General features: G+C 41.1%; 2 protein-coding genes across 18 annotated transcripts in view; both read right to left on the bottom strand.

The window, feature by feature from the left end:
- Nucleotides 1-24,110, bottom strand: part of LOC121566612 (proteoglycan 4-like) — a 97,378-nt gene that overhangs the window by 37,064 nt on the left and 36,204 nt on the right. The window lies entirely within an intron of this gene.
- LOC121587457 (butyrophilin subfamily 1 member A1-like) lies at nucleotides 11,902-19,876 on the bottom strand. The gene is made up of 5 exons (XM_041904406.2): nucleotides 18,932-19,876; nucleotides 18,415-18,762; nucleotides 13,410-13,574; nucleotides 13,160-13,294; nucleotides 11,902-12,431 (listed from the first exon to the last, which is right to left on the bottom strand). Exons 1-5 carry the CDS (start codon nucleotides 18,981-18,983, stop codon nucleotides 12,310-12,312), a joined length of 822 nt encoding a protein of 273 aa, XP_041760340.1. The 5' UTR covers nucleotides 18,984-19,876; the 3' UTR covers nucleotides 11,902-12,309.

Below are 24,110 nucleotides of genomic sequence, written 5' to 3'. Positions count from 1 at the left end.
ACAGATACAGCATATCGGTATAAGGTCCAAGGCTAAATATCACATATCACAGTGTTTGATCATAATAATAGTCAAATACTAACCTGGTAAATGGTTTGCCTTTTCTTTAAAGGCAATTTCACAAGGCTCCTCATGGCACTGCAGAGCTGCTGGAACCATAAACTTGGAAATAGCTTGCGTTCGAATTTCACCATCTATAACAGACATTTACAAAAATAGTAGGTGAAACCTGTTTTAGAGGATCCCTGCAGATATCAGCAAGAAACACAGAATGGAAAAAAACAGCAAAATCCAATCCCACCTCATCATGTAACAAAAATATTGATGACTGCTCTCTCTGAAGCAGCAAGTTGAAAGAAGTGAAAGTTGGTACGGTGGCTTGGAGGAACAGCAGGTATACTTCTATTGCACACATTTCCTGTATTTATGTTAAATTCTTTGGAATACATTCACCACACTAAATCATGTTCACACGCACAAACAAATAATTTATTTCAAGATTTAAAGTTTGAGAGTGAGTACTCAATTGGACGACATTTCATTGTTACATACCTAGTCTCAGCTCAGCTTCTTATCAGACTTCTTGAGGTAGTGACCGTTTCTTCTCCTGTTATCTTTCGCGGCGATGGTATCTCTTCTTCTGTCGCTAACTTCGGGGTGCAGCGCATATGGTTCAGATGCGCTCATCAGCGCCATCTACCGTCGGGGAGTTTGAAAAAAGGAACGAACGAGTCTCTGCCGATTTTTTTTGCGTGAGAAATTGGATGTGTGGCGTGAGTGCGTGTGAAAACAGGCAAAAACGTGTGTCACACGGCGAAAGCATGAGAGTTGGCAGCTCTGCTGTACTCTGAATTATCCAGAAATTATGAAGGGATAGGAGATTGGAATACTACTAGTTAATTAAAACTGCAGTTTTCGTGAAATCTGAAACACTTGAAGCTGGGATGTCCCTCCTACCATTTCATTCACTCTTCCGACTGTCCATCAACTCCTGGTTGACCAATACATCACAGCCACTAATGCCATTGTAGCGCAGCAGGAGAATAGGTTTCGTAGCTGGATCACATTTCTCGCGTCGGCTCCACGGTGTCCTGATCACAGCATCCTGCCGTTAAGACCTTACAGGGAAGATGTAATTACAGCGACCTTAACGTCTGAATATTTAGCCTAGGGGAAGGATTATCTAAAATGCTACAGTCGTCCCTGATGCGACTCGTACAGGCAACCTTCGGATTGCTAGACGGTCGCGGTATACGCCCACCCATCCTCCCCGACAAACCTACCTACCTACTGTTGTTCCTGTCTTAAATAGTGTAACCAGCCCAAGCAGATTATTCATGTTCAGGTTGACACTAAATAATAATATATCCCAAAAATAAAGAAAAGGGCATGCCATACTAAACATGTATCAAACAAACGTGGGAAGACTGCCGAGTCCAAGAGGACACTTCTTACTTTGCAATCAAAGTAAGTCTGTAAATCATTACTTACTTATCAACCCTTGCTGGCGCTTCAAGCAACTCGCCCCAGACAGCTGCACCCTATGAATAGGATGTGGTAGTGTACTGTCTAGCTATGACCTGTAACACTTGCTACCTCCATTCAGTGCATTTGTAACCCACTGTAGTTTAACAAATTGATGTCAAAATAGGAATTTCCATAAATAAATATTCTATAAAGTCGAATCCTGCTATTGGTTGCTGCATCTAATGGGTCATTTTCAGCAGATTGGTGTTATTGGAAACAAATGCTGTTCTGAGGGCATGCATGATTGTGGCTAGATGTTTGAGTCGCGTCTTGGAAAATGTTAGCGTTTTAGCTAACCCTAACCTTTTTTCTAACCTTGACCTAATTCTCGTAACCTGCCATGTTAATTATCCTGACCTGCTGTGTAAGTTCTCCTAACCTGCTACGAAAAGTCACTTCTGTGGCACTCCATCTAGTTCAAACTGGTAGGCCTGCCCGCTGAATAGCGGGACTTTCCAATAACGCGATACACCTCATTCTCCCATCATGTTCGTCCATGCAGCCAATATTGTCACGCCCTGGCTCTGGGGACTCTAGTATGTTGAGCCAGGGTGTGAGTTTTCATGTGTGTTGGTTCTAGTTGTTGTATTCTATGTTGGCCAGGGTGGCTCCCAATCAGAGACGGCTGTAGCTCGTTGTCTCTGATTGGGAGTCATACTTAGGTAGCCGTTAGGCATTCATTCATTGTGGTTTCTTGTTCCGTGTTGGTTTGTGTTGTAACCAGGGACGTCACGTTTTCGTTTTGTTGTTTTGTTCGTGTGATCATCAATTAAATAAAATGTTCGCATTCAACTATGCGCATTGGTCCTCTGTTCCCGACGATCGTGACAGAAGAAACCACCAAAACTGGACCAAGCAGCGTGTCCAGGAGTCATCGCCAGGGGAGTCGCTAGCAGATCTCCGTGGCAACCTCGACTGGGTCAAGCCTAATGAGGAGCAGAGAGGGTGGACTTGGGAACAGTGGAGGAAGAGTCTCGACTGGGTCAAGCCAAAGGAGGAGCAGAATGGCTGGAGTTGGAAGCAGGAGAGCGAGAGTTGGGCGAGAACGATAGAGGCCTGGTCCACGGGGAAGAGAGACCCCCAGAAATTGTTTAGGGGGGGGGGCTCACGACGTCGGGGCAGCAGGAGGCCGCGATAGAGCGGTCCAGCGGGTTGGCAGAGGAGGCCGCCAGGTTACGGGGGCCACTGGTCGAAGAGGGGATGGAAGGTGTAGAGGCACGGCGAGAGGTACTGGGGTGTGTTACCAGTCCGGTCCGGCCCGTTCCAGATCCCGGTGTAGGGCCAGTGGTGTGTGTCCCCAGTACGGTCCGGTCGGTTCCTGCTCCCCGCACCAAGTCAGTGGTGCGCTCCCGTCAGCCCGGCTCGGCCCGTTCCTGCTCCCCGCACCAAGCAGTGGTGCGCTTCGTCAGCCCGGCTCGGCCCGTTCCTGCTCCCCGCGCCAAGTCAGTGGTGCGCTCCGTCAGCCGGCTCGGCCCGTTCCTGCTCCCCGCACCAAGTCAGTGGTGCGCTCGTCAGCCCGGCTCGGCCCGTTCCTGCTCCCCGCACCAAGTCAGTGGTGCGCTTCGTCAGCCCGGCTCGGCCCGTTCCTGCTCCCCGCACCAAGTCAGTGGTGCGCCCGTCAGCCCGGTTCGGCCCGCCCCTGCTCCCCGCACCAAGTCAGGGGTGCGTTTGCGTCAGCCCGGCTCGGGCGTTCCTGCTCCCCACACCAAGCCAGTGGTGTGCGTCGTCAGTCCGGCACAGCCCGTGCCTGTTCCACTGGTGCCTGGTTCAGCACGGGTCAGCTGCTTCACGCCGGAGCTAGAGCAATCCGCTCCACCAGTGTGCAGTCCAGCTCCGGTCAGCAGGGCCAGACCGGACCAGGGGTACTTTGGGGGGTTAGAGAGCGAGTGGGGATCATGTCCGGAGCCGGATCCGCCGCCAAGGCGGAGTGCCAACCCGGTCCCTCCCCTGTGGTATTTGGTTGGCGCGGTCGGAGTCCGCGCCTTTAGGGGGGGGGTACTGTCACGCCCTGGCTCTGGGGACTCTAGTATGTTGAGCCAGGGTGTGAGTTTTCATGTGTGTTGGTTCTAGTTGTTGTATTCTATGTTGGCCAGGGTGGCTCCCAATCAGAGACGGCTGTAGCTTGTTGTCTCTGATTGGGAGTCATACTTAGGTAGCCGTTAGGCATTCATTCATTGTGGTTTCTTGTTCCGTGTTGGTTTGTGTTGTAACCAGGGACGTCACGTTTTCGTTTTGTTGTTTTGTTCGTGTGATCATCAATTAAATAAAATGTTCGCATTCAACGCTGCGCATTGGTCCTCTGTTCCCGACGAACGTGACAAATATACAATGGGCAATTAAAGAAAGACAGCAATTAATTAAAAGTGAACGTTGGACCTACAGACAGTGAAGCAGTTTGATTACTTTAATACTAAAATATTTCCTCCAAAAAAGACAGCCACACTGACAGCCATGTAGAAAAACATAATACAATTACAATTGAAATCTGTGTTGCTGGTTTATAAATTATATGATTCATGCAGTATGAAGCAATAACTTATTTTGTAAATAATAAATAAATCACCAGTCCTTTGAACATTTCTACATATTACAAATACTATTTAAGCAAGGGGAAGAGTGGAGAGACACAGAAAAATGTTTGTATACTGGAAAGGATAGTCATCTAAAAAGCATTTGTACCTTAGTGCATTGTCTCTCTCCTTCAGTTTTTCTGCGATTGTAAACTCAAAATCCGCTTTCGGTTTGAAATCTTCGGATAATGCTATAGATTCATGACCATCGTACATATCACAGTTTACTATATTTGTATTTTACGAATAATAACAGAATAGTGAGAAGGATAACTGCGTTCTCCCTCTCGTCTACGACCTCTCTCTTTCTCATTGTCAGTAATTTCACTTTCTCCCCTCAAGTAAATGAAAAATGTTTTGGTTGTTTGTACTTTTACCCCTTTTTTGTGATATCCAATTGGTAGTTACAGTCTTGTCCCATCGCTGCAACTCCCCTACAGATTCGGGAGAGGCAAAGGTCGAGAGCCATGCGTCCTCCAAAACACGACCCTACCAAGCTGCTTCTTGACACACTGCTCGCTTAACCCGGAAGCCAGCTGCACCAATGTGTCGGAGGAAACCCCTTCCAACTGACGACCGAAGTCAGCTTGCAGGCGCCCGGCCCGCCACAAGGAGTTGCTAGAGCGCGATGGGACAAGGAAATCCCGGCCGGCCAAACCTGGCCGGCTGTGACAAAGCCTGGGATCGAAGCTGGGGCTGTAGTGACGCCTCAAGTACTGCGATGCAGTGCCTTAGACCTCATCGCCACTCGGGAGGCCTAGTAAATTACACTTCTGACTTATTCATTAACCAAACACAAACTGCATATCCTTGTTAGTTTGCTTTTACAGTACAGCACATGATGTGCACATCAACTGGAACTATTCATAGAATGTATGATTATTATCTTGCTATTGAAGTGGCTGGGGGATTCAAGCCATTGGCCCAGGAACATGAGCCAGAAGGGAATGGGGCCACCGACCATCTTCTTTTCATGTAAATGAGTCAGAAGAAGAGTCCATTACACACACACACACACACACACACACACACACAAGCCTACTGAATTTGTCATGTTTAATTTATAAAGTGAAGACTAGAAGGTGGAGATTTCTTAAACCCTGCATTCCAATAGTGGAAAAATACCAAGAGATCCAGTCTCCTATGGAAGCCTTTTCATATTGTGTGTCATCATGGTCCACACTGTACGGTGCATTAAAAGACCACTGAGTAGAGGTAGTGTACTGGAATACAAAATAGCCTGATATGACAGCTGACCTGTTTGAGTCCATGATGGTCAATATTTTATAGCCTTTTACCCTCAATGTGAATTAAGTTAGTTCTGGTTTCCATAAACTGATTACATTTATTTAATATCAGGATATATTATGTCAACATTGAATACAGAATTCAGAATATTGGGATATTTATTACAGAAGATCTCACTACAGGTAGAGAACTATAAATCATTTTCAATTTTTTTTGCTTCAAATGATTTTTTTTAAAGAAGACATTCAATATTCATGCCATTTTTTAAACTGAATAACATTTCAAGTTCAACCTACATTTCAAGTATAAAATGTATGTCTTTGTATTCTCTGAGAGTGTCTAAGAGTGTTATAATAGGCTTTTATATCAACTCTGTGCGTCTAAAACAAAATCCATTATTGTGGCATGTCTTAACCTTTCTCATCTAGAGTCATTTAACTGTTAAGGGTAATTCGTCACGTAACCCAGGGCTGAATACAGCTAAGAATGTGCTAGATGACACAACGTTTAAAAAACTGTGGAGATGTGCCTTTGATTCAGCATCATAAAAGGAAAGCATCTGTCGGTCACAATCTAAGAACATTCCAAGTGTTGTAAGAATTGCTTTTCCAGATTCTGGTAGCCTTAGAAATATGAAAGGGCTTCCATTTCCACATACTGGCATTTGAGGGTCATCAGGGACATAATAACCTTTTCCTTTTTCATATGTAAAAACCCAGAAACCGTTCTCAGGGGTTAAGGGGACAACAGCCCTTGACTGAGTGGCTTCGTATGTGGCTACACCAACATACCATGACTGTTTCTCTTTGTTAAAAATATTATCTTCCCTCACCCTCACTTCCCAGTATAACTGTCCACAGTTGAATTTGTCCTCACTAATGACATAAGGAGCTGTGGACACATCAGCTACTTTTGATTTCTTACAACGGATCTTCTTCCTATCTGGAGACACAACCAGATCCGGGACAGAAGGTTTTGGCTCCAGAGTGATGTCCACTAAGAGAAAATAAGAGGATTTAATTGTTGTCCTTAAATTCTATGTATTGCTCATGTTATGCTACATTGAGCTTACCAAACATTAGGAACACCTTTCTAATATTGAGTTACACACCCCCAGAAACGTTGCCGTTCTTGACACAAACCAGTGCACCTACTACCATACCCCGTTCAAAGGCACATAAATCTTGTGTCTTGCCCATTCACCCTCTGAATGGCACACATACAAAATCCATGTATCAATTGTCTAAAGGCTTAAAAATACTTATTTAACTGTCTCCTCCCTTTCATCCACCCTGATTGAAGTGTATTTAACAAGTGACATCAATAAGGGATCATAGCTTTCACCTGGATTCACCTGGTCAGTCTATGTCATGGAAAGAGCAGGCGTTCTCAATGTTTTGTATACTCAGTGCATATATAACTGTTGTGTAGTGATATTGTGTTTGATACGTGTTTGTGTCCTACCTTTCAATCTTTTCACTTCACCCCATGCTGCAATTGAATGGTTTGAGATTTTATTGACAGATTAAAAAATGAATTGGCATGCACAATCTTGTTTTCCTGCGAGTGTTGTTCAATATACAAATAAGCAATTCTGAATGATTGTGCATATGAGGTGAAAAAGTGCATTTTCTAAAGATAATAATATTAATATATAATATAATAATAGATAGAATCTCATTTTACCTTTTGGGACTGATTCCATATCAGTTTGTGTAGCACTTTCTAGCCAGAGTGAAACATATGATTGATTTTATTGGGATGTACAAAGTTGTTTTTCCTAGGAGTGTTCAGTTAATGCTCATAAACAATTATGAATGATTGTGCATGCATGTTGAATTAGTACATTTTCAAAAGACTAGAGAAATAAAATTGTTTGTAAAAATACATTTACCTTTTAGGACACATTCTGTCTGTGTAGCTTTTTCTGCTGCCAAGAGTGAAACATATTAATTTTTTGTTAGAACTTTTTTATTTTACATTTAAAAAATATATATATTTCCCTTTATTACTTTCCAACCCCAACAACCCTTTCCCTAATTGGAGTAAACTAGTGAACAACAATGCTTAGGCCTCTACTTCCAGCTGATACATACTATATACATTTTATGGACACAGTCAATTTTACAATGATTCTATTTTGTTTGTTTTTACTCCTGAACTTCCTCTACCCTCAACCTCTCCGATCATTTTCATGATGTCCATCCGGTTTGCTTCTATATGCCATATCTTTCTAACTGTGCTCTTTCACAAAAGCTCTCAACCTATGACCTATATACTTATTATGGACACAGTATGCTTTACATTAGTTATCTTGTTGTTATTAGTTGTTGTTAGTTGTTATTAGTCCCATCCTTCAGCTCCATTCAACACCTCCCATCTATCTCTTAACTCTTCAATTTGCCATATATTTTTCAACTGTACTGTGATGTTTCACAAAAGTTCAGAACCCTTCTATTCTCATTGTTTCTACAGATTGTAAATTGAAAAAAAAAAAATCTAAAAGTATTATTATATGATTGATCGATTGACTATGACTTTTCAGATCAACCAGTAGTGCTATTGCAGGGTTAGCCCCAGGTAAATATTGCAATCCTTCAGCCATTCCTGGACCTGTGACCAAAAACAAGCTAAAAATGGACAGTACCAAAACAAATGATCTAATGATTCTGTCTCTTCGCAGCAAAATCTGCAGAGCTGGGAAGATTGTATCCCCCATATAAATAACATTCTATTGGTAGCAAGAATTTTGTATAATCATTTAAATTGAAATATTATACGTTTTGAATCCGGCATCGTTTTGCATATCAGTTCATAAACACTATGCCATGGAATCGGTACGTCAAAAATCTCTTCTCAACTATTTTGCAATCTATGTGGGAAGGCTGACAATCCTTTCGTCCTTAAATGAAACTGGTATACTTTTTTATTTATCAAAAATGTATTTAACCAATTATGTTCTTTAATGCAGGGCTGACAGACAAGTTCCTTACTTTTTCCCCCTTCCACTTTCCTCTTCCATTTTTGTGGTAATGCTGCAATTATTTGGTTGTAATTTTGGGTAGAGCAGATATTTCCATATGTTTTTGTTAGCTGCATGTGCGACATAACACCACCAGTCCTACCTATGATATAATTTACGAAGATTATACCTTTTTTTTTGTATAATAATGTTTTTTTTATCAATTAGTATATTTGAGTTTAACCACAATATTTGTTGCATTATTTGTTCTGTCATTTCTGGAGGATTAAATTGAAATTGCAACCAACTTTCTATGGCTTGATTTAGAAATAGTGATATTTGGGAGATTATTTCCTTTTCAAATAACTTAAAGTGAGAGGTTGTAATCTGAATAAAGGGAAAAGGCCATTCTTGAACATGGGGTGAGACAATGTTACTAATTTGCTAGAGAACCAGTTTGGATTTAAGTATAACTTTTGTATGACTGAAGCTTTTACTGATAGGTCTAATGCTTTAATATTTAATAATTGATGTCCTCCGAATTCATATTCATTATATAAATAGGGCCGTTAAATTTTGTCTGGCTTGCCGTTCCAAATAAAATGGAATATTATTTTCTCATATAATTAAAAAAAACTGTTCTCTAGGCTTAGGCAAGACCATAAGCAAATAGGTCAACTGGGATAATACTAAAGAGTTAATCAGGGTGATTTTTCCACAAATAGACAGATATTTACCTTTCCATGGTAGCAAGATCTTATCTATTTTTACTTTCTATTAAAATTTATTGGAGTGAGATCATTTATTTAATTTGGGATATGTATTCCGAGTATATCCACATCACCATCAGACCATTTTATTGGTAAACTACATGGTAATGTAAATTTTTTATTTTTTAGTGATCCAATACGTAATACAGTATGTAATACCTTGCTAAAACCAAGTATAGAGTTTATTTGTTATAATTCATTGGTATTAGATTTAAAAGGTGATCGAATAGCTCCTGATTTGTAATGTCATTAATGCATTTCTTTTGAAGCAATGTTTAAAAAAAATGTACAAGTGAATAGGTTGGTTTATTTTTAAGTTTAAATTTCCCACGTATCTCGTTAAAGTTTTGACCAATGAGGTAACTTGTTAAGTTGTGGCCAATGGGAGAGTGGACTGGTTGCTGGGAAAAGAAAAGGAGGGAAAAGTTGAAAGGAGAAGGAGGAGAGACGTTAGTTGGGTTGGTGAAGGAAAAAACGACCAAAGGAAACGATAAAGAGAAAACAAAACCATACCTACAGAGTTTTATAAAGGGAAATCCTGATTTTATTTCTATAAGTGTTTATTAGTTCGTTAAGAAAGACCTAGTAGAGACTGAAGCTGCCGTCACATTGTGGAGACATTCGACATCCTAGAGGTTAGCCTAGCATCGTGCAAGACTTGGAGAGAATTGCTGGTGACGATCAGTTCGGGTTTCCAACGGATGTCTGTTGCTGCTACGGATTACTGGCTGCATTGATAGCTGTGTTCGCTGTGGCTCTTGTGAGGACACCTGCACGGAACTACTATATTTTGCTGAGGCATTATCTACAAGTAGTGAGTAACTACAAATGTGTGGTGGACTTCGGGACTTTATGTATGTCGTCATTTTTTTTATGAGCTCCAACGCGCGCCCAGGGTTTAAGCAAGCTTGCAAATAATTTGGACATGGGTTGTGGAAAAATCATTGGGGTTTATAATTTTTATTTCTTTTGATGTGATACATTGAACATTTGATTAATATAGATCTTGAACCTTATGTCTGTTGTATTGGTGGAGTCATTGACTGTTTCAGTTTATTTAATGCATGGGAAAGCATATCCTTATAACAATAACCAAGTCTATAATCATTCTATCTGAAGTTAATACCCTATTTGTCATTCACCCTAGCAAGTTTACAATAGGGATTCTTATTGGAGATGTCCTTCTCACCTAATATCCCATGCTGTTCAGATATTCTAAATAAGGTAATATCTTGAGAGTCAAATTTGAGCCTGGTGAGAGGGTTACAAGTACATTTATCATTATTTGGTTGTAATCCAGAGGTTAGAAAATGTATCTAGATCCTCTATGAGGCTGTGGAGGGATTCAAGTTGTGGATTTAAAATAAAACATGAACCATCAGTGTACAATGACACATATGATTATTAATATCATTGATTATATAAAAAACATTTAAATAATTGATTATTAAAGGGTTACCTTTGCAAGGTTTAATAGAAATTAGTTTCAACACTATTTACCTTCAAGAAGAGCTGCTTCTTCTATTTAATGAAGTTGGTCAAAGAAACCAAAATTAGACATAATTACAAGTCAATATGATGTGTAAAAATACAACAAATAGACTTGCGGGAAAAATGTAATTCTTACCTGCTGGCCTTTCAATAGGCTCTGTTTTATCTGAAATGCAATGACACTAATATCAAGATGTGAAAATGTGAAAACATGTACAGTATACTATTAGTGGAATGGTCATCCTGAGTGATCTCAGGAAGCAGCAGGTACTTCTGGGTAATGGCAGTTACTCTGCTCTGTACTCATAGCTTGGCTATGATAAGGGAAATGAGCGAGGAGCGAGGAGCACCCCGAAGAGCAGAGCCTATATGCGAAGAGCAAACATACAACAAATAAAATGTCACCCAAGTATCTGAGTTCTCATGTCACACATTTGTATCATGGCTGGAGTTCATTTACACAAATTTGAGATGTGCACACCTCTAAATCTTGGGAGTACAAAATGTTTCCTCACATGCGTAGACTGATGTAAAGTATTGGGACAATGACACTTTTTGGGGTGTTTTGGCTCTGACATCATAAAACAAAAGATACAAATAACATACCCTACAAGACATGCATTTTATGGGGGTATGATATTTGTGCGTCTGTAACTTTCTCACTCATTATTATTGATGATTAATTCAGGATTATCCGTAATCATGGTATTATCCACATGATTGTATACGTGTTTAGAAACATATGATATTCTTATTTACAATAAAAGTGACTCCAAAATGACACAAACATTATTTACCATTTATTTCAATTGTGCACAAAATAATCTGAAACACAACCAAAACAAACAGCAAATGCATCCAGCAAATGTGTAAAGTCACAAGCTTGATGTAGTCATTGTGTTCAATGAAAATGGGACCAAATACTTACATTTTTACTACTTTAATACACAGACAGTTTAAGTGAATTTGTCCCAATTCTGCTTGTCCACTAAAAGGGGGGGACTATGTACAAGAAGTGCTGTAACTTCTAAATGGTTTACCCGATGTGGATGAAAATACCCTCAAATCAAAGCTGACAGTCTGCACTTTAATCACATATTAATTGTATAATTTCAAATTCAAAGTACTGGAGTACAGATTTGATTTTAGATTTTAACGACAGATATGTACCATCTTGTTTTCCTGCGAGTGGTGTTCAATATACTAATAAGCAATTCTGAATGATTGTGCATATGAGGTGAAAAAGTGCATTTTCTAAAGATAATAATATTCATATATAATATAATAATAGATAATTGATAGAATTTCATTTTACCTCTTGGGACTGATTCCATATCAGTTTGCATAGCACTTTCTAGGCAGATTAAAGCTGACAGTCTGCACTTTAAACTCATGGTCTTTGTATAATTTCAAATCCAAAGTGCTGGAGTACAGAGCCAAAACACAAACAAAAATGTCACTGTCCCAATACCTTTGGAGCTCACTGTATTTGATAATAGTGTTGGTTAAAGAGATAGTTCACCCAAATTACAACATTACATATTGTTTCATATGAACAAGGACAGAGTGAAATCCATGCTTTGATTTTTCCACTTTCACTGCTTACTGACACATTCTCCAAATAAAACCAATGTAGGTCAATGTACCCAACATTAACATGTTTTCAATTTCATGCCCAAATCATCCAAGTAATCAGTCTGACTTGATTTGAAGTTGGTTTGTGATGACTTGGCCATGGAATTTAATAATATAATCTTGTTAATATACCTGTTTTTTTGTTCCAGAAGAAGAGCCCAATTAGGGTAGAGATGACTAAAATATTGATGACCAGTAATGTGATGAAGCCCCCAAGACTCCAATGTCCTGTAGAAGGAAGAAAAACCACTTAAGCTTTAATAGAACATTACTCTGTAGTTGAGAGTAGCAGCCATTTACCATTGATTATCAGTTCATGAATTGCCATGATATTTAGTAAACTATATTTTTTTAACCAATAAGGCACTCAAATCCTGATAAATTGAGTCCTTAGTTAGTGCCTAATTCATAGTAATAATAAGAGGGATTTCTGATGCTGAAAACTTGGGATAACATCATATTAACCTGTCACCTCCTACATTTTTGGTGCCCCATATATATTTTTTGCCACTAAATAGAATAATACGTGCCCTGTACTCTCTCAAGTCAAACAACAGATGTACCACACATATGACAAATTGAATGTGTGATACTGTACCTTGCTTTTCATTTTAGGCAGGGGTGAAAGTAGATGTCATTTCTTGCCGGAACAGGACCACCAACATCTTTTATGGGCCTAATTGGTAAAGATTTTTCTTTTTTCTTTTTAAATGTATTACATACCGGACCGGCTTATTTTCTCTGATTATAGGTCCCTTGTCTATCGTACCCTTCATCAATTAAAATACAGTATTTAGATATGTCATACCAATGGGTTTTGATTTGTATACTGCTATGGGTATAAGTAAACTTGAACTTGAATTTACATCATGTGTAACTGAGTGAACTGACTGAAATAGTTCAATATTGAGATATTAAATGTTAAAGGTATTGATAACCATTTCTGAAATGCTCACCCTCCATTGGAGCTCTGGGTATTATTCTTCCCTCCCTCTTCTCTTCCTCAGACAGAGAGACTGTACAGGAGAGCCAATCGGAGTCTGAGGGAGAATACAGCAGCCAACTACTGACACTCACTAAGCCCTGAGGATCTGTTACAGAATGAAATACACATTCATAGATACATGTGCACAAACACAAACATACAGTCGTAGATAGCCTTCTTCAGATGGATTTTGCCTCTGTAGTGATTCTACAAGTAATTACCCGAGATGTCGTGTACTTCTTGTCCATTTCTGATCTCTGTCCCCGCTTTGTTTCTCCAGGTGAGTGTAGGTTGTGGTGACCAGCCCTCTGATGAACAGGTAACGTTCACCTGACTTCCTCCTCCTCTTGCTTCAGCTACAGAGAGAACTGGGATATCACCTAATACTAGTGAAAATATAAAGGGTGAGTGTGAGGGCATGTTACAACCATGAAAATATTATACAAGGCATATGTTCTGTGAACCTGTCCCCAGCCACTGGGTCACTACCTAATACTAATGGAAATAGAAAATGGGAGAGGGTGGGGGCAGGCTATGACTATGTAGACAAAAATTTGAAGAAATCACATTTTCCCGTGGATTATCATACGGACATCATAAAACAAGAGATACAAGAGTATTTCTGCTACAATATTGTGAGTATTACGCAGGGTTGGGGTCAATTTCATTAAAATTTCTGTCAATTCAGGAAGTACACTGAACTTCCAATTCTCTTCAATTAGGAACATTTGGAATTGGAATTTGGTTTACTATCTGAATTTACTGGAATTGAAACGGAACTGACCCAAACCCTGGTATTATGGTATTTTTGGGGAAGTTGTAGTTTTGTGGACCTAAAATGTCATCCCATGTTGAAGGGATAGATCACCAGCTGGCTACAACAAAACGGACGCTGTGGTCTGGCTAATCAACCTGAGCTAGGCCCATCGCCCATCTCCCGGCTATCTACCTCTCTATCAACCGGACGGGACCACATAGTATTGACACGGAGCCCCGCCGATCCTACACGACTGGTCTGCCGACGAAATCGTCTGATGTGGTTACGACGTAACCACGAAGATTCCATCCATCTGCTAGCCCTGGCCCGTTAGCACACGCTTACTCACTAAACTGAACTAGCTACTGGACTAGCTACTTGCTATTAGCCACAGGTAGCAGTGTTTCACGCAGAACATTTGATTTTTTTTTCCGCGGGATTAATTTTAATCACTGGACTTTGATCACCGGATATTCGGCCAGTAGCCTCTTACTCACTAGCACTTCACCACCGGACCTTATGATAACTCAGCTATACAGCTGATATCTGCTGGACTGTTCCTTTTTACGGTACTACATCCTGTTTATGTTTAGCCTCAGCCCAAACATGGTTAGTTTATTGTTGTTTCGGTTATTTCTAATTGTACTATATCACTGTAGACCCCCCAGCCTAGCTAAACCTGCCTTAGTTAGCTCTTTTGTCCCTCCACCCATACACTCAGAAACCGACTCAATTGATGCCTCTAGAGATACTATCTCTTTCAGTGTTACCCAACGCTTAGGTTTACCTCCACTTTACTCATATCCTTCCATATCCTTGTCTGTACATAATGCCCTGAATCTTTTCTATAACACCCGGAAATCTGCCCCCTTTATTCTATGTACCCAACGCACTAGAAGACCAGTTCTTAAAGCCTTTAGCCGTATCCTTATTCTAGTCCTCCTCTGTTCCTCTGGTGATGTAGAGGCTAACCCAGGCCCTGTAGTCCCCAGTATCACTCCTACTCCCCAGGAGCTATCATTTGTTGACTTCTGTAATCGCAAAAGTCTTGGTTTCTTGCACATAAATATCAGAAGTCTACTTCCTAAGTTTGAGTTATTCACTGCGTTAGCACACTCTGCCAACCCTGATGTTCTAGCAGTGTCTGAATCCTGGCTCAGGAAGGCCACCAAAAATTCTGAAATTTCCATCCCCAACTATAACATTTTCCGTCTAGATAGAACTGCCAAAGGGGGTGGAGTTGCAATCTACTGTAGAGATAGCCTACAGAGCTCTATCATACTATCCAGGTCTGTGCCCAAACAGTTTGAGCTTCTACTTCTAAAAATCCACCTTTCCAGAAATAAGTCTCTCACTGTTGCCGCTTGCTACAGACCCCCCCTCAGCCCCCAGCTGTGCCCTGGACACCATATGTGAATTGATTGCCCCCATTTATCCTCTGAGTTTGTACTGCTTGGTGACCTAAATTGGGATATGCTTAATACCCCAGCCATCCTACAATCCAAGCTAGATGCCCTCAACCTCACGCAAATTATCAACGAACCTACCAGGTACAACCCTAAATCCTTAAACATAGGTACCCTCATAGATATCATCCTGACTAACATACCCTCTAAATACACCTCAGCTGTCTTCAACCAGGATCTCAGCGATCACTGCCTTATTGCCTGCGTCCGTAACGGGTCCGCGGTCAAACAACCACCCCTCATCACTGTCAAACGCTCCCTAAAACACTTTAGCGAGGAGGCCTTCCTAATTGACCTGGCCCAGGTATCCTGGATGGATATAGATCTCATTCCGTCAGTAGAGGATGCCTGGTTGTTCCTTAAAAGTAATTTCCTCTCAATCTTAAATAAACATGCCCCATTCAAAAATACAGAACTAAGAACCGATATAGCCCCTGGTTCTCCTCAGACTTGACTGCCCTTGACCAGCACAAAAACATCCTGTGGCGTACAGCATTAGCATCAAATAGCCCCCGCGATATGCAACTTTTCAGGGAAGTTAGGAACCAATATACACAAGCAGTCAGGAAAGCAAAGGCTAACTTTTTTCAAACAGAAATTTGCATCCTGTAGCACTAACTCCAAAAAGTTTTGGGACACTGTAAAGTCCATGGAGAATAAGAGCACTTCCTCCCAGCTGCCCACTGCACTGAGGCTAGGAAACACTATCACCACCGATAAATCTACAATAATCGAGAATTTCAACAAGCATTTTGCTACAGCTGGCCATGCTTTCCATCTGGCTACCACTAACCCGGCCACCAACTCTGCACCCTCTGCTGCAACTTGCCCATGCCCCCCGCTTCTCCTTCACACAAATTCAGACAGCTGATGTTTTGAAAGCGCTGCAAAATCTGGACCCCTACAAATCAGCTGGGCTAGACAATCTGGACCCTTTCTTCCTAAAACTAGCCGCCGAAATTGTCGCAACCCCTATTACTAGTCTGTTCAACCTCTCTTTCATAACGTCTGAGATCCCCAGAGATTGGAAAGCTGCCGCGGTCATCCCCCTCTTCAAAGGGGGTGACACTCTAGATCCAAACTGCTACAGACCTATATCCATCCTGCCCTGCCTTTCGAAAGTATTCGAAAGCCAAGTTAATAAACAGATCATCGACCATTTCGAATACCACCGTACCTTCTCCGCTATGCAATCTGGTTTCCGAGCTGGTCACGGGTGCACTTCAGCCACGCTCAAGGTCCTAAACGATATTATAACCGCGATTGATAATAGACAGTACTGTGCAGCCGTCTTCATCGACCTGGCCAAGGCTTTCGACTCTGTCAACCACCGCATTCTTATTGGCAGACTAAATAGCCTTGGTTTCTCAAATGACTGCCTCGCCTGGTTCACCAACTACTTCTCAGATAGAGTTCAGTGTGTCAAATCGGAGGGCCTGTTGTCTGGACCTATGGCAGTCTCTATGGGGGTGCCACAGGGTTCAATTCTTGGGCCGACACTTTTCTCCGTGTATATCAATGATGTCGCTCTTGCTGCTGGTGACTCTCAGATCCACCTCTACGCAGACGACACCATTTTGTATACATCTGGCCCTTCATTGGACACTGTGTTAACAAACCTCCAAACGAGCTTCAATGCCATACAACAATCCTTCAGTAGCCTTCAACTGCTCTTAAACACTAGTAAAACTAAATGCATGCTTTTCAATCGAACGCTGCTAGCACCCGCCCACCCGACTAGAATCACCACTCTCGACGGGTCTGACCTAGAGTATGTGGACAACTACAAATATCTAGGTGTCTGGTTAGACTGTAAACTCAACTTCCAGACTCACATAAAGAATCTCCAATCCAAAGTTAAATCTAGAATCGGCTTCCTATTTCGCAACAAAGCCTCCTTCACTCATGCTGCCAAACATGCCCTCGTAAAACTGACTATCCTACCGATCCTTGACTTCGGCGATGTCATTTATAAAATAGCCTCCAACACTCTACTCAGCAAATTGGATGTAGTCTATCACAGTGCCATCCGTTTTGTCTCCAAAGCCCCATACACTACCCACCACTGTGACCTGTACGCTCTTGTTGGCTGGTCCTCACTACATGTTCGTCGTCAAACCCACTGGCTCCAGGCCATCTATAAATCACTGCTAGGCAAATCCCCGCCTTATCTTAGCTCATTGGTCACCATAGCAGCACCCACCCGTAGTCTGCGCTCCAGCAGGTATATCTCACTGGTCATTCCCAAAGCCAACACCTCCTTTGGCCGCCATTCCTTCCAGTTCTCTGCTGCCAATGACTGGAACGAATTGCAAAAATCTCTGAAGCTGGAGACTCTTATCTCCCTCAATAACTTTAAGCATCAGTTGTCAGAGCACCTTACCGATCACTGCACCTGTACACAGCCCATCTGAAATTAGCCCACCCAACTACCTCATCCCTATATTGTTATTTAATTTGCTCTTTTGCAGTCCAGTATCTCTATTTGCACATAATCTCTTGCACATCTAGCATTCCAGTGTTAATACTATTGTAATTATTCTGCACTATAGCCTATTTATTGCCTTACCTCCATAACTTGCTACATTTGCACACACTGTATATATATTTTCTGTTGTATCTCTGACTTTATGTTTTTTTTACCCCATATGTAACTCTGTGTTGTTTTTGTTGCACTACTTTGCTTTGTCTTGGCCAGGTCGCAGTTGTAAATGAGAACCTGTTCTCAACTGGCTTACCTGGTTAAATAAAGGTGAAATAAAAAAATAAAAAAATAAAACCCAAATTACAAAATTACACATTGGTTTCCTTACCCTGAAATCTGTCTATTGACAAGTTAAGACAGCAATCCATGCTTCGGTTTTGTTTACCTGGCCACTGTCACCAAATGCAAACTCTTTAGCAAGTATGGCCTATTAACCAATGCAAGTGAAGGAAACCAATCTGTAATTTTGTAATTTGGGTGAACTATCTATTGAGTAAGCACTGTCCCCAGTCCCTTACCATTCACTGTGAGGAGTACAATGGCCTTGTCGTACCACTGTTCACTGCTAACATAGCACACATACTCCCCCCTGTCTTCTAGAGTGACCCTCTCCAGTCTCAGGGACACATTCCCTCTCTCCAGCCCCCCAGTTAGAGACACCCTGCCCCTGTACCGGGGGTCCACAGACGTATCCTGGATCTTGTGATCTTTGTACAACAAGGCAGGTTTGTTGAAATCACCGGACCGGTACCAGCGCACCTCCAATGGCTCCGCATTGAAGAGAGGTGAAAGTTCACAAGGTAAAGAAACTGAGGAGTTCAACCAGGTCAAGATTGGACCATGTGGGACCGACAAGATGAAGACCGCTGGGGGAGAGCGAGAGAGAGAGAGAGAGAGAGAGAGAGAGAGAGAGAGAGACTAATACATGTTTTCTTACACAAAGAAATTGAAGGATAATATTATATATTTATACATTTGAGACAGTTATGTAGAGAAAATATGATTTTTTGCAGATAACTAATAGCATATGCTCACCAGGACTTTGGGCTGTGATGTGAACGGTGAGAGCTGCCAGTATCATCACCATCAGAGACACACCTGTGTTGAGATCAGTGTGATGACATTATCATCATAACAGGGTATGCTGAAGTAAGGAGTGGAGTAAGGAATCATGTCATCTCTATTTATGGAATTTCTATCTGCAATGTTTAGTATGTTGCACCCTGAAAGCTAAAACTGTTGGTTCAGCCAAACAATCATATTCATCCAGCCATTGTGCAGCAAAGACACCAATTAACATACAGTATAGATCATGTGATGCTGAACTTTGGACCTTCAGTTCAGAACTTGTGACAGTGTCAATAAATTGTACTACTGCTACTGTATCTTGTAAAGGGAAATTACAAAAATATATACACAATGGAATATATTGTAGAGAAATAAATAGAGCCTTGACTGATTCTGCTTGGATGAATGATCGAGTAAATGCTGATTAACCCTCCTTAAGAATTATTCTAATACTACAGTAGGAAGTTGAGCCTTTTTTTGTAAAAAAATAAATAAGTCAAGCAATAGAATATCAAAACGTGTCTTTGTAAATAAGATTAAACCAAGGGGAGGAGAGGAGGAAAGGGATAATGAAGTATAGAGATACATGCTTCAGAGAAAGGTAGTCGTGGTGAAATTCATTTCTACCTGAATGCATCCTTCTTCTTCAATTTCAAGTTGTTGTAACATACATTTCCAGGTGTTGCAACATCAAACCTCTGCGGCTTTGGTATTCTCTGATACTCCTATAGATTCATGACCAGCTGACATAGCACACTGTATTTGAATTCTACTTTGTAGGAGATAATGAAGATAGAACAGTTTATCCACTCCCATCTGTCCACTCCCTCTCTTTATTGTATTGTCTTAACATAGAGTCATGTGACAGGGCTATGACTTTGAATTGATCATAGAAACACTATGTTGTTTTTAAAAACAAAAAGTAACACCTACTTCTTAGGTTGTTCTTCAAGTGTACTTATATGATGAATAGTGAACTACACTCTTAGAAAAAAAGGTGCCATCTAGAACCTACAAGGGTTCTTCCGCTGTGCCCATAGGAGAACACTTTGAATAACCTGTTTTGCTCCCAAGTAGAACCCTTTTGGTTCCAGGTAGAACCCTTTACACAGATGGTTTTACATGGAACCCAAAATAGTTCTACCTGGAACCAAAAAGGGGTCTACCTGGAACCAGAAAGGATTATCCTATGGGGACAGCTGAAGAACCCTTTTGGAACCCTTTTTTCTAAGAGTGTACCTGAGGAATTCCACATGGAAGAGCTCACTCATTGATACCCAATCACAAATGTAACCCAAGCACCTGTACAGTCTATTAACTTGCGGAGCGCTCACCTACCAGAGAGCAAGGGGGACCTAGAAACCGCTCAAATCTCCAAGAGTACATAGGGATAGGGGCTAGCCTAGGGGTTGATTTGGAATTGGGCAAATTGTGACGGCCCTGAATTTGTATGAACCGTCTCAGTGCTTCTCCTGCCGACGTTGCGCTTCCCATTTAATTCCCTATTACATAGCCAGCATCAGCTGAGCAAAAGAGGGTTGCGACAACATCGACCGATGAGCGCCTAGGGTTGAGCGACTTTGATCAATGGAAAGTGCAAACAAGCTGTATCTTTGTTTTTTGGCGGATTTGGCACAACTGCACTGTGACTAGGGTCGGCATGGCGGATAGTTCAGATGGTAGCATTAGGGCAATTGATATTGATATTGATAATGATGATAAAAAGAGTGATGATCAGCTATTTACACCTGTTGCAAATAGGAGGAACAGGAGTAAGAGAAATCGCAAAGAGGGTGATGGAGGGATGAATACTGCTGGAGAAACAATGTGTAGTGTTGAGAGTAGACCTGTAAAGTGCAGGACCTCTAGACAAAGAGGTTGGAGTAGAAAGTTCTAAAGTTATGTTAGTGTTTCCAGAACCAGCAAGTAAGTACTTCCATCCTTTGCGTTTGACAAAAGCAATTAGGGAAGAGATTGGCGTGATTAAAGATGCCAAACCGATGGGTTATGGGAAGGTCCTGATCTTTGCAAATAGTACAATTCAGCAGGAAAAAGTATTGAAATTGAACTCACTAAATGGGGGTCGGGTGAAATGTCACATTCCCGGTGCTATGTCTAAACTGAGAGGAGTAATTGCTGGGATGCCATTGGAAATTACAATGGAAGAAGTGAAGGCTTCCCTTAAAGGAGGAAAAGTTATTGACTCGAAAAGGATGAAAAGCAAGAAGAGTGACAGTGGAGTGGACACTACAACTGTATTGTTACACTACAACTGTATTGTTACGATTTGAGGGGAATCTGCCCAATAGGGTGCAACTAGGATCACTCAGTTATCCGGTTAGAGAGTATGTGCCGCCTCCACATCGGTGCTTTAATTGCCAGCGGATGGGGCATGTTGCTATGTAAAATGAGATGTGCAAAGTGTGGTGGGGATCACGAGTATGGGAAATGTGGGCCTGATGCTAAAGTTAATTTGTTTTTATTTATTTTATGTCATTTAGCAGACGCTCTTATCCAGAGCGACTTACATGTTGTAACTGTGACGGAGAACATAGTGCAGCATATGGAGGATGTGAAGTACAACAGAAAGCCATGGAAGCGGAGAGGTACAAAACTACAAACAATGTATCCTATTGCTGAGGCTGTTCAGAAAGTGAATAACAAACCTAGTGTTCAAAATACTCATGATACAACATATTGGCAGATAGTGGCCGCTTCGAGGATGCCAGCGGAACCTCAGCCCATTGTTAATGTGATATGCGAGCATAAATGCTCGATTACAGAGAAAACCATGGTAGTAGGTCGTGTAGACTTCTTGGGCTTCATGTGTAGGGCAATCAATATGATTGCTCCACATAAGAGCAGGACTGCACAAATAAAATAAGTAGTGAAGGCAGCCAAAGACATTCTAGGGATTTCTGAAGTTACGGTAGAAATTATACATTGAATGCTGAACCAAAATTCTAATGATGATCAGGATAACAAATAGTATTATGGTGTTCCTTATTGTTCAATGGAATGCTAGGAGTTTGATAGCCAATGGGCAAGAATTTAAGAAGTTTATACATGATTTAGATGTTTTACCAGACGTGGTGTGTATACAAGAAACATGGCTTGAACCTCAATTGGATTATATTATTCCTGGTTTTATCTCTGTGAGAAGTGATAGAATAGAGGGTTCGGGTGGTGTGTGTGCTACATTTATCAAAGAAGGTGTAGCACATAGAGCGATTAATGGTTTCAAAGAACATGAATGTGTGGCAGTGGAGATTTGTAGAGAAGGGGGTAATATCACATTGGTTAATTACTATAATCCTTGTAAACCCATCTCAGTATCTGAATTAGATATAGTTGCGAAATCCAGTAAAGGTGATAAGAAGATACGGTGTGGAGATTTCAATGTGCATAACAGCTTGTGGGGCAGCAATACCACAGATGTCAATGGTTTAGTTGTTGAAGATTTTATGGAGTGGAGGGGACTAGTTTGTATAAATGATGGTCAGAGTAAATGTGACTAGAGGTACATTGTCATGTTCAGATCTTACATTGGTGTCTTCCTCCATTGCTGGTATACATTATGTGAGTGGGATGTGAAGATAGAATCCACAATAGGTAGTGATCATTTCCCATTCAAGTGCAACATACAGTGCATTCGGGAAGCATTCAGGCCGCTTCCCTTTTTCCACATTTTGTTATGTTACAGCCTTATTCTAAAATGGATTCAATAATATTTGTTCCTCATCAATCTACACACAATACCCCATAAAGACGAAGCGAAAACAGGTTTTTAGACATTTTTGCAAATGGAAAACAGAAATACCTTATTTACTTAAGTATTCAGACCCTTTGCTATGAGACTTGAAAATGAGCTCAGGTGCATCCTGTTTCCATTGATCATCTTTTCGATGTTTCTTCAACTTGATTGTTTTTTTTTGTTGTTTTTTTTACATTGTAGAACAATAGTGAAGACATCAAAACTATGAAATAACACAGTGGTTTCTTTGCAGCAATTTGACCGTGAAGGCCTGATTCACACAGTCTCCTCTGAACAGTTGATGTTGAGATGTGTCTGTTACTTGAACTCTGTGAAGCATTTATTTGGGCTGCAATTTCTGAGGCTGGTAACTCTAATGAACTTATCCTCTGCAGCAGAGGTAACTCTGGGTCTTCCATTCCTGTGGCGGTCCTCATGAGAGCCAGTTCCATCATAGCGCTTGATGGTTTTTGCGACTGCATTTGAAGAAACTTTCAAAGTTCTTGAAATGTTCCTTATTGACTGACCTTCATGTCTTCAAGTAATGATTGACTGTTGTTTCTCTTTGCTTATTTGAGCTTGCCATAATATTGACTTGGTATTTTACCAAATAGGGCTGTCTTCTGTATACCCCCACTACCTTGTCACAACACAACTGATTGGCTCAAACGCATGCAGAAGGAAAGAATTTCCACAAATTAACTTTTAACAAGGCAAACCTTTTAATTTATATGCATTCCAGGTGACAATCTCATGAAGTTGGTTGAGAGAATGCCAAAAGTGTGCAAAGCTGTCATCAAGGCAAAGGGTGCCTATTTGAAGAATCTTAAATATAAAATATATTTTGATTTGTTTAACACTTTTTTGGATACTACATGATTCCATATGTGTTATTTCATAGTGTTGATGCCTTCACTATTATTGTACAATGTAAAAATTAGTGCAAATAAAGAAAAACCCTTGAATGAGTAGGTGTGTCCAAACGTTTGACTGGTAGTGTATGTGTGTGTGTGTGTGTGTGTGTGTGTGTGTGTGTGTGTGTGTGTGTTGAACTGAGCATCCCTGAATAACATTTAAGTCAAAATGATACCCCATTTAGGCCTAAATCTTGGTTTCATCAGACCAGAGAATCTTGTTTCTCATGGTCTGAGAGTCTTTAGGTGCCTTTTGGCAAACTCCAAGCGGGCTGTCATGTGCCATTTAATGAGGAGTGGCTTCCATCTGGCCACTCTGCCATAAAGGCCTGATTGGTGAAGTGCTGCAGAGATGGTTGTCCTTCTGGAAGGTTCTCCAATCTCCACAGAGGAACTCTAGAGCTCTGTCAGAGTGACCATTGGGTTCTTGGTCACCTCCCTGACCAAGGCCCTTCTCCCCCGATTGCTCGGTTTTAAC

The sequence above is a fragment of the Coregonus clupeaformis genome, unplaced genomic scaffold (assembly GCF_020615455.1).
Source record: "Coregonus clupeaformis isolate EN_2021a unplaced genomic scaffold, ASM2061545v1 scaf0492, whole genome shotgun sequence".
Classification (NCBI taxonomy): Eukaryota; Metazoa; Chordata; class Actinopteri; order Salmoniformes; family Salmonidae; genus Coregonus; species Coregonus clupeaformis.
The sequence above is the reverse complement of the archived record's forward strand: the minus strand, read 5'-3'. Positions and strand labels throughout refer to the sequence as shown.

Coding starts and splice junctions, on each gene's coding strand:
- LOC121587457 (XM_041904406.2), bottom strand. CDS start 18,983: ATGGTGATGATACTGGCAGCTCTCACCGTTCACATCACAGCCCAAAGT. Junction 13,575..18,414: donor TGTACTCCTCACAGTGAATG/GTAAGGGACTGG, acceptor TATTTTCACTAG/TATTAGGTGATATCCCAGTT. Junction 12,432..13,159: donor ACCCAGAGCTCCAATGGAGG/GTGAGCATTTCA, acceptor TTCCTTCTACAG/GACATTGGAGTCTTGGGGGC.